The sequence below is a fragment of the Podarcis vaucheri genome, assembly GCF_965113315.1.
Source record: "Podarcis vaucheri genome assembly, chromosome: 8".
Lineage (NCBI taxonomy): Eukaryota > Metazoa > Chordata > Lepidosauria > Squamata > Lacertidae > Podarcis > Podarcis vaucheri.
Window position 1 is genome coordinate 67,921,530 of NC_138766.1, and position 11,330 is coordinate 67,932,859.

Genomic DNA, 11,330 nt, shown 5'->3' on the forward strand with positions numbered 1-11,330 from the left:
GAAATGGCTTCACACAAACTATTTCTCAATCTAGCTCAGTCTTGTTTACTGTGGGCTGGCAGCAGCTCTCCAAGTTCTCAGGCAAGGGTGTTTTTCATCACACTGGTAACCTAATCCTTTTTAACCTGGAGATGTTAGGCAATGAATCTGGGATCTTCAAACAGGTGTTCCACCAGTGAGCTACAGCTCTGTGCAATTATCACTCTCCAGAATTGCTGAAATTCAAAAATATACAGCAACATGTGTTATCCGGACAGGGAATTATTGGAGAGGGGAGCCAAGGTGAAAGGGAAGCTACTGCACATGTGCAAAACCTAACAACGTTTTGAAGAGGCTTCCCTCAAATGTCCTACAAATGCGAAGCAGAATTGGTGACAGGGGCTGCTGGAGTATATGAGGGCGTCACCACTTTGCTACTTTCACCATAATAGTGGGACCCCATTAGAAGCAACACAATGTTAACCTGAGGTTATGGTGGTTCAAAAACCATGCAGTTTTTCAATGAACTTTTAGAAAGCCAATTGCAAAGCCATAACAATGGAATTCTGGCAGTGGCACAGTTTGGGTGCAAAACTAAGCCACACCCTGGCTTAGCATGAAAGAGTGTAGTACAGGTTCCTAGAAAGAAGTCTCCTCCTCTGGTCCTGCTGCTGTCAGCTAAACCATAGTTCAGCTTAGTGTTGCATCTGAACCCAAACTTGTGGTTTGCAAGTTCACAGTAAAGCTTAGCATTATGTGTGATGCTGTGTGTGTGTGTGTGTGTGTGTGTGTGTGTGTGAAGTATTTGCCTTCCTTTAACAAATACATTAAGGAAGCTTCTTCAAAACAAATTCAGAACAACAAGTGGGCACTATCACACTGATTACCGCCTGAATATCTTGGCATTGGAGTGTTGCAATTTCAAAGTCAGAAAACAAAAATACTGAACCAAACATATCTTGACATGGCCAACTCTCTGCAAGTATTTTCATACGAAATGCAGCTCCAGCTAAGCACCACTACCATTTGCTTTTCAGTTAATAGAATACTTTACTGATAGTGGCATCTAATGCATGTTTAATCAGAAGTATGTTTAACTGTATTCAAAGGGGGATTTCACATACCACATACATAGGATTTCAACCTTTTCTCACTTTTAAGAGAGAAAAACTCATTGTTCAAATACCTGTTCCACTAGAGTCAACTTTAACAAATGCAACGAAACTATTAAAGAGATCATATGGGCAAGACATGAGGAGAGTGTTCTTCCATTGACACAATTAGCCTTTATTTGAAGTATTGCAATTTTGCAGAAGAAATGCGCGAATGTGAGAAATATCAATGTAGCTTACTAATTCTTTGAGTTTAAGTATATCACTGTACATTTAAAACCTGCATTACCTCAGAAAATAATATACAATATGAGGTGGAAGTTGAAGGCTTTCAGTGAATAGCTAGGTCATGAACTAAACCTCCTTCAACATTTTCTCAAAGAGCACAATTGTAGTGCCTAAAAGGTGCCTAAATTCTCATCTATGGAACTTAATGTCATACTTGATCTGCTGACAGGCTTTCTGCAATACTTTTTGCATTTCCCCCCTAACAGTACAAGTTTGCTTAGAAAGAAAAGAACTACCGGTAACCAACAACCTGGCGCCATTGTCCATAAATGTTTGGCAATGCTATCACGTTTCTGGCAACTGAGCAGCATAATCACTTTGACAAACAATCCTACCTGGAAGTCTCTCCAAGCATGCTTTCTTAATCAACTGCAGCACTCTTTCCTAATTTCCTTTGCAGAAGTATCTTAACTGGCTATCTTGTAGCATGCTAAGTATCTCACGTTGGAGCAGTTCCGATCTGTCTCACTTTCTATGTTCCAAACCCGTCTACAGTATATAGCAGTTTTCTGTTCTTAGGTACTGTCCCATCCCACAATGCAACATTCCATCTAGGCCAATGCTACCCAAACTGACTGGAAACTTCTTCCAGTCTTCAGGCTCTCAAGGGAAGAACTTTCTTAGCCATGTTACCTTAGAGCTTTTAAATGGGGAATTATAAATGAGATCCATTTCCTGTATGATTAAGTACATGGCCTTCTCCTCTAGCACAAACATCAACATCTGAATTTATTACCAGATTAAATATTTTCAATACAGTAGACATTTAACCAGAATATTAAAGCAGAAACCAATGATTTGTTGTTGTTGTTGCTTTAACACAACTGAACCAATGGAAAAGGAAAATATGGCCAGGAGGTTCATATGTCAGAAATGCAAAGGCTTGATGTAACCCTAAGTTGTGTGTATGTACCTAACCTTGTGGTGAAACAGTAGTTTGACTCCTGCTGCTCCCAGGCAAATGAGGTGAATGTTACATTGAAAACAGAACATCAGTCAGACAGACCATTGTGGAAAGTCTTTTGACCTACGGAATTGAAACATGACATTTGAACTACCACCTAGGGAGGTGACTGTGCGGTCATCATCAGTCAGGCAAGAAATGTAGGCTATAGCTCTTCAGATAAAGTGAATCACAAAGGGAAACTGGTTGGTGGTAATGACTGGTACTTATGCAAATTGCATATTAACATCCAGCCAGGCAGACATATTGAAGCTTCCTATAGCCACCGAGCTAACTATAGGTTTTTGTACAACAGATGTAGGCCATGAAGCTACTTTCTCAGGTGGTGGTTAACATTTCCAGTTTCTAAGATGTGATGGAGAATAACCTATCAGAACCAATAATTTACAGTTTTAACACTGCTAGTATCAAGGAGCAAACAATGGCCCTGTGTGCTTGTTACTGATGGCGAAGCAAATTCACTCCACTAGATGGAGTCTTGCCTATAAAGGCAAATTTGCAAAAAGCTGCTTTAAAATATATTGTGCTTTCATGGGGTGTTTTTTTTATTTATTTTAAATCTCTTCATTCCAGATACCTAAATAAAAAATGCATAGAAAACTAAAGATCTTGCCTTTACTTGTGCAAAGTTCCACTGAATTCAGTAATACTCAACATCCCATTTTACCTTAGTTTCTTTTTCATTTTATTTTTTAACAAACGTCTGTACTTGGAGCACATCTACAGTGGCACAGAAAAATGCACATCTTAAAATTACTTCTAAGCAGGGATTCTGTACCCATCATGCAAGTAGCAAGAACTGCATTAAAATCAATCTTTGCTTAATTGTACCTTTCCCCCCTTCTTTCTGTCTATCTGTCTTGTCTTGTCTTTATTTCTTTTTCTAGTCACAAAGTATTACCATATGTTTTAGATCACACACATATTTTTCCTTCACTGGTTTAAAATAAAAAATATATGCTTTTATAAATTTCTAGCTATTTCCCTAGCCTACTCCATAATTTCTAACCCCCTCTTGCTTTCCACAATTTGTGTCCTGCACATTCCATAAAACTTGATTAACAACACTACTGAAGAGCATCTTTTAATGAATACACTCAAGGATAATTTAATCATTTTATTTAAATATGGGGGGAAATTGCCCTGAAAGCCCTATTAACTAAAATACCCTTGATTACCTTAAAATTTTGATTTGCTGGTATAATAAGAAACAGGGAACTCTGTCTTTCTTTGCAGAGTGGAAAAGTAGTAGAAAATGAATAAGGGTTTCATTGAGATCAGCAAGAAATGCTGGGGTTATGACTCTGCATTGTGTTGAGGTGGGGAAATGCAAAGTTGTTTTCCCCACAATTAATATTTGCTAAATAGTATACTAATATTTAGCTACAAAGGCCATTTTTTTATAGTCTATCACCAAGCTAAGGTCCTAATTGCTTAACACCATTTTTCCTGCACCAGATAAAAGTGCCAGGGAAAAAAAATGCACATAAAGCTAGAGATTTTTCAGAACAGATCCCCCCCCCCAAATAACCCACTCACATTAACAAAAGATTGCAGTGGCTTGCAAATTATAGGGTGTTATTTTTAGTGGAAGTAGTTCAATATTCATATTGGAGCAGATGTAGCAGTTTAACAAAACAGCTCTTCAATTCCTGCACAAATTGAAAACAGGAAAACTGATTGCATTTTCTCTTATCACTTTCCTTTTCTGAATTGACACTTTTGGCCTTCTGAAAATCTACACATGACTTTCATCTCAACAGCACCTGCTGATCAAACAGAAACCTAAAATTTTCATGAAAATGTTATGAAGGACTCATTTTCTCCTTCCCATCTCACGGGGGCATCAGTAGTCCACTGCCTGACCACAACTGTTGTACTATTACAGTACAATATTCTGAAATGTATTTTATATTTTCATTAAACTTCTTCTAGAATGGGTTAAATCACTAGTGGCTCTTTTCATATTAGCTCTTTGTCTGCTTTAAATTAATTTCTGTCTCCATGCTTGCCTAACACTGATGGGGTCTTATTGTGCTGCCAGTTCCATTTTACAGAGTATCTCAAAGAATTTGAGATAATAAGGCTTGCTATATATTTCACGGTCAATAGGTCTTCCATATATGTAAGAACTCTCACAGTACCATTTAATGGTCAGAATAGAAGAAGAAAACCCAAGCCCATAATATCCTTTCCATGCACAGCCTCCTCTTTACCACCAGAAATTGATCCAGTGTGCATACAGAAAGACAGGAGAAAGAAATCTCATTTAAACTTTGCTTTTGAATTCACTCATAGTCTACAAATCCAAGGAAACTCTAGCAGGTGCTTTGGCACTTCAGCACCAATGGAATTGTGCATAGTTGCCCAATCTGTTCTCATGGGAAACTTTCAAATGTCTTCTCCCACATATAAAATATGAAAACCTAAGTACCTTATTATGTTGTCTGCTCTTAGCTCTTAAACTCTAAACTGCAGCAGCCCTAGCAGGTAAACATGGGCCACCATAATTCTAGGTGCAACTATAGATGCTCCCAAGACCTGCTGTATGTCAGCTTTGTAACTGATAGAGGCTAAACCTTCCCAAGTGTTCTGCAACCATCCATTACTATTCTGCTTCAGTGATAAGGTAGCTTGAAGGCAGATATGACATACAGTAATATATGTGGCACTCTGCCTGTTGGTTTGTGAACTTGTGTTCCATCATGTTCACTGAGGCAATCATAAACCTGAAATGTCAATATATTCAGTCAATGGAAGTAAAATAATGGGACTCTATTGTCTTACGCTATTGATCTTCTGTTGTCAACACAGATACATGTCCTACCGCCCCTTCTTGGCTTTACACAAATTTTAATTAGACTCTTAGCTACTGGATCATATCTCTGTATCCAGTTATGCCAACACCTGGCCAAGCGCTGCAGCCAGAGGAAGGTGTTAATATCTCAAAACAAAAACAAATTGAGTTTAAAGCAAGATCTGCCCATTTCAGTAGAACTGACTTTCAAGTAACGGTGCTTAGGACTGGGGTATTCTGAAGCCAGAGGGGTTTATTGGGGACTTTAAAAAAATTACTTCCAGATGGTGTTTGAGTTGTCCCTTGCCTAGAAAAAAACAGCTTATCATTCTTTCCTGTTCTGAGGAATTCTAAGAACTGTATCAAAATTTAAAATATAAAAAGCATGCATTTGTGGACTTAAGTCCTATCACCTAAAAACCAAACAGAGGCTAAGCAGAAAGCACAGCGAGTCCTTCACTAAATAAAGAAATTAACAGTATCCCTCTTACAAATAGTCATGCATACAATTCTGGCATAAAATTCAAACCAGAAATCCCCCGAGGTTGCAATCCCAAGAATTTGTTACAAGGAAGTTTAAGTCCCATTGCACTCAGTGGGATTAATGCATTGGACTCCCATTACCAATTGCACTTATTGTTGTTTTATGACAACCATTATCTCAAAACACTCAGAATATAATCCATATGCAGAAACTTCAGTAAAGGTGGGATAAAAAGGAAAGGGATGAAACCCTTCTGAAACTTTTTTAAAAAAGCAATGGACATTTTCAAAGCTTCCCTTCTCCCCCCTACACACAGAGACTATTTGCTACCCATTCTCACCCAATAAAAGAGGTAATCAAATTGTTACGATGTTCATCCTCTCTGTCTATCTAATGCTTTTAAAGCCGAGTAAATAAATAATCTATTTGCCACAAAACCACACTTCCTTTGCTGTATCACGGATTTTTTTAAACAAAAAAACAAACCCTAAACCCATTCAGAGTAGCCACACTAAAACCAATTAAAGATAAGGGTGGGGGGGAGAGATGGAGAGAGAGAGGAGAGATAAAATAATCTCACCTTTGCAAGTCCTGTTTGAATAACTGAGCTGATGGGAGATTGCAAGGCCAGGCCAGGTGAGGTTAGATGCCTCATAACCCCACACAACAAAAGGCAGATCCCTTTTCTCTCACTCCAGGCTAATCTTTAAATGTAAATTCCCCACCAGCTAAGAAGAGAAGCAAGATAAGAGGTTACATCTTCACTTCTCCGGAGCTGTTATCGACTTCAGCATCATTTAGAGGAGATGGGGAGGGGGCACTGAGAAAGGGAGGGAGGGAGGGAGGGAGGGAAGGAGAAGCATCTCTCCCCCCCCCCGCAACACCACTTTCAAAATGCTTGGAGATTACCTTCTGGCTGAGGAGAGCGCAGGCAGGAGCCGAGGCAGCAGCGCAGCTAGGGCTTTGTATTCATTAAACACACATCGCAGCTTATCTGAAGTAAAAGCCTTGTCAGGATGGCACATTGTATGTGAGAGAAAGGAGGGGGAAGGAGAGGCAATGTGCATCAGGGTGATTACAATATCAGCATGGCCCAGATGGAAGCAGGAAAATAAACAGAGAGAGAGGGAGAAGGAGGGAGGGGGCACTCGCCTAGAGGTGGGAGCAAACTTCTCCTCATGGGGATGGAGAGCCCAACTTTGGCGCACATATATGCACAGACACACCTGCTAAGGAAGCACCCATCTTCCGGCCTGGGAAACTGCCATTAAGCCAAAGGCCCTTTCTCGAGGGAATATTTTCCATACGTCTTCTTTTTTTCAAAAATAAATAAATTTTAAAAAATCAAGTCTGCCTGAATAGAATACCTGAAGGAAAGGTTCGATCTGTGCCAGGGCTTCCCCTCAGTTCTTAATGCCAGGTCCCAAAATGCAAATATGTGAAGCAAGGACAATGATGGCATTCCAGACAGAAAGTGGATTTCCTTTACCGCTGCATGACTAGAATGTTCTAGAAATTAAAACTTTGGTTCTCTCAGTTCCATGATCAGTTTACTGGTTTTATCTTCTCCTTTCTTCTTCTCCTTTGGTAAAATACGTATCATCCAGATTATTATGGGCCATGAAGATCCGCCAAGAACAAGCAAAGTTCACCTAACCATTATTTATTTGTACTCATACTTCCCTCAGTGTAGGCCCTTGGACAAAGCACCTTGCAGGGAAGGCTGAAATGTCTCCTTGTTACATGGAGAGGGATGACGAACCTAAGAAAAAGTTCGTCAATTATTGGTGCATTTCATGACAACCTGCAGCAACCAGGAATTTTGATTTTTAGTCCTTTAAAATTGCAAACATCTTTGGATGCCTTCGGCAGAAAGGTGGTATATAAATGCAATGGATGAATATGCTGCTGCCTCCGTTATTTGAATTGTCCTGATCTGGACCAAACTAAGACCTGCCCAAAGGGCCAAAGTAACTTGGCCCTCTTTTACTTGCTCATTCTAAAAAGTGTAATCTTAACCATCTCAGTTTTCTCATACCTTCTTAAAACTGATGAAGAAAAACTGAAATATTCTGAACACATCAAAGTAAGTTTTCAAGTCTGTCAGACTTGGGACTCCCCTTAGCTCCTAACATTCTGCAACATGAGACACAGTTAATTTACCCTATGAATCCACCTCTATTGCTTTCATTCTCCTCTCTCACGATTGGCCCTTCTTAAAAGGCAACCACCCACTGAAAAGATGACAGGAAAATGGTGGTGGCACTGAGGCTGTGACATGTCCCAATTTTGGGTTCTGATCCACCAGCTGAAATCTAATTAGAATACATAAGGCTTCAACATGTCAATAGATGAACACACACACACACACCTCTTGCAAAGAGTTTCCTCAGCCATTTCTTTTATGTGGAAACAGATTAAAGGGCAATTATCTGCCTGGTCCAATCTCATAAATTAAAGTGATGTCTAATGTATTGCTTTCATTTTTTAAAACATTTGTGGGTTCCCTGTTTGTTTAAGCATTTAGTGAGCTTAGCAAACACCTTTAATAAAAGAGATCCATACTTTTTAATCTACTACTTCTGCATCTAAAAAGAACTGTAGTTATTCTTTCTCCACATAAGGTTTCCATCATTAAATTGGTGACTTGGAAATCTAGACCCCACATGACTTATTTTAAGTTCGTCCAGTGAAACCACAGAGAATCAAGTCAAGTATAAAGAAAATAATTCATTGAATATGCTGGCACCAGCATATTAGCCAAATTCATGGAGGAAACATTAACAAATTGTTATTGTCCATGATAATTAAATGGCACATCTGTGCTTAGAATACCTCTAGCCAGTGCTTTTTTCCTGGGAGGACTCAGGGGTATGCAGACCCCTAAACATTTTGTGAATCTAAGTTTGGCCTCATTGAGGGGCAGTATTTCAATATGAGTAGGAAAATGAGAGTATCTGTTTGCTGCGATTGGAGAAAGAAGGCAAAACTAGCAGCACCATCCAAAGCATGTCTCTTCAGAAGTTCCACTGAAATCAATAAGGCTTACTTCTGAGCAAGCACATATAAGATTACACTGCAGATGGATGTTTGACGTGATCCACAGGGCTCTTCTTAAAAAATAAAAGAGCATGGAATGAAACATTTCCATGTTGAGAAGACTATGATAGCAATGATAATTTACTTTGAAAATTGTCTATTCCCCTTGGGATGACTGCTGATCAACAAATCAAAAGAGGGAATACTAGGCAACTATAGCAGCCAGAGCAATACACTTGGACCAAATGCTTCCTTTCCCCACCAAAGAATATATGGAAGAGGACTTAACACATAACAAAGGCCAAAAGCAGAATCTTAACACCAGAGGAAAGGGTATGTGTGTGAGTGTGTGTGTGAAAATTGTGACACTGTAATGAAATGCCACATAAAGATGACTCTGTCATAAATCCTCTACTAATCCAATAATGTGAAAACCTCATGGTATCATTGGGACATAGCACAAGATATTATTTTCTAATTCTTCATTCCTCAGAATACATCGCAAGGCTTATACCAACAAAATGTGCTCTGCGTTAAGTGTTCTGTGATCACACATTGATCTTCAGCATAGTTACTCAGAACCAAGTCCCAATAACTTCTCTTTTTTTACTTGCTACAAATAAATTTGAGGTGAATAACTGCACAATCACTGCCAGAAAGGATGTCTGAATGTACACTGATGAAAGAGCAAAATATTATGTGTCTAAAGAGACCTCTGGTTCTCTATGCAGATTGTTTCATTCTCGAAACGCAAGCAACTTTCCCCCACCTTCTCATCGCCTTCTATAATGGTCATGTATGGATAACCATATTCGATAGAAATCAAGCCTACATTATAAAGAGAGTGAAAAGTATGCTCAATTTGCTTCAGCTGGGTGCATCTGCTCCAGCAGCAAATCTGAATGAATCAGGGATGCTTTCTGTGGAATCCACAGATGGTCTTCGGCTGCAGTGTAAGTCCTATTGAACACAGTGGACTTACTTCAAGTAAAAATGCACAGGATGGGTTGTTAGTGAAATAATCAGAATCTTCCAGAAACTTCTCTTATGCCTATTCTATGCAAACTATGCACCACAGGACATAGCTGTGCAGCCATGATGTAAAGCAAAATTACCATGGATTGGGCCCTAGGTCTCCAGAACATTTTCCTATGGTGGTGAGGGGAGGAGAGTCTTCTCAAAATATTAGCACTTATTCTCCAGATTTAAGATATATTTTAGACATCACAGGAACTGTAGTATCTAAATCTTTCCTATCTGGTAGATCTCACAGAAAACTGCCATGTTTTTAGAACAAATCATTTGTTGTGAAAATGTTTGTTCTGCCCACCTCTCCCTCCCCCTTTTTTGCTTTAAAGAAAGCAATATACACGGTGGTCAGAGTAAAAATGTGTAACAGACGAACCATTCATAATCACAGCTGTCTGAAAGTCCAAGCTGGAGGCTACAAATCTTAATTTCAGCTGATTCTCTCTTAATAACGGGTTACCTCCTTATAAAGCAAGGAAGTCCATCTGCCTCAGGCAGAGAGATTTTTTTTAGCTGTTTTAATGCTTCAAAACCTAGCATTTCCTTTCTTGCATTGAATATGTGAATTCTAGTGTGTTATAATGTGAGAATGCCAACATATGACCATTATACTATAATACCTCACTGCTCAGCTCAGCTCGTCATTACTTCGCTTGTAATTCTTATGCTAATTATGTTCATAATTACTATAAACAGATGTGGGAGAAATGCATGTGACCTTTTATTTGCAAAATACATTCTTAATTCCTTTAAGGTTAGCACACATATGCACCAAAACTACTAAGTCAGATGGGAAATGTAAAGAAATAGCTATATGAAATAACTATCTCCAATCTAGAAATACCAGCTGTATCCCAGTATACTGAAGCAAATACTTTTTTTTTCAAAATTAGAATAAGAGCTTCTCAAAAAGAGCACAAAAAACATGAACCCCAAATGACCATTTTTTACCACTGAGCACTCACAACTCAAACTACAGTGCTAATTCAGCACCCTATTCCCCTTTCTTCCCATTCTGTTTCACAACTGCCAGGGCATGGCAGCCAATAGAGCAGCTTGTTTTCCTTTCAAAATTAGCATCTTCCTCTGTACACAAGACTCATTTACAATAAAATCACTATGGGTTTCATTACCAGAAAGACCTCTCCATTTTTATTTCTCCTCCCACCCCCCTATAATTAGGGTGGACAGACAGGTGACACCCCCCCCCCCTTGCGCAGATGGCTCCTGGGAATGATGCAAAAGTAGCTGCTTCTGTTTAAACAACATACAGATAACCTGCCCTGTTCTTATCACTCACAATTACCTCCATTATAGTGAACCCATGCTTACTTTAATAAAACACCCACTGCTCTTTAAACATAATTTGAGAACTTTCTTATCAGTGGTGGAAAAGATATTAATGAAGATGGAAGTCAATGTCTTTCAGATTAAGCTAATCGTGCATTCTAAATTTAGACCGCTTTTAAAAGCTGTGTTCCTTTTTATTTGTCTAAGCGCTTCCTTTCAGTGCCATTCTGCTTCAAAATATTTGCTTTTAGAAAAATATTCAACTTAAAACAAAAGCAGACTTGAATTGGAATATGACCATTGCCATTTGCAATGCCCAGTGCACCCAGTGAATTTGCTCCTGTTAAG

The 11,330-nt window shown here is 39.0% G+C and overlaps 1 protein-coding gene across 1 annotated transcript in view; it reads right to left on the reverse strand.

Moving 5' to 3' along the window:
• RUNX1T1 (RUNX1 partner transcriptional co-repressor 1) overlaps window positions 1-6,666 on the reverse strand; it is a 148,220-nt gene extending 141,554 nt beyond the window's left edge. The window contains 2 exon segments of the mRNA XM_082233658.1: window positions 6,534-6,553; window positions 6,555-6,666. Coding sequence (XP_082089784.1) covers window positions 6,534-6,553; window positions 6,555-6,649 — 115 coding nt within the window. The 5' untranslated portion in view covers window positions 6,650-6,666.
• Between the last annotated feature and the right edge of the window lie 4,664 nt (window positions 6,667-11,330).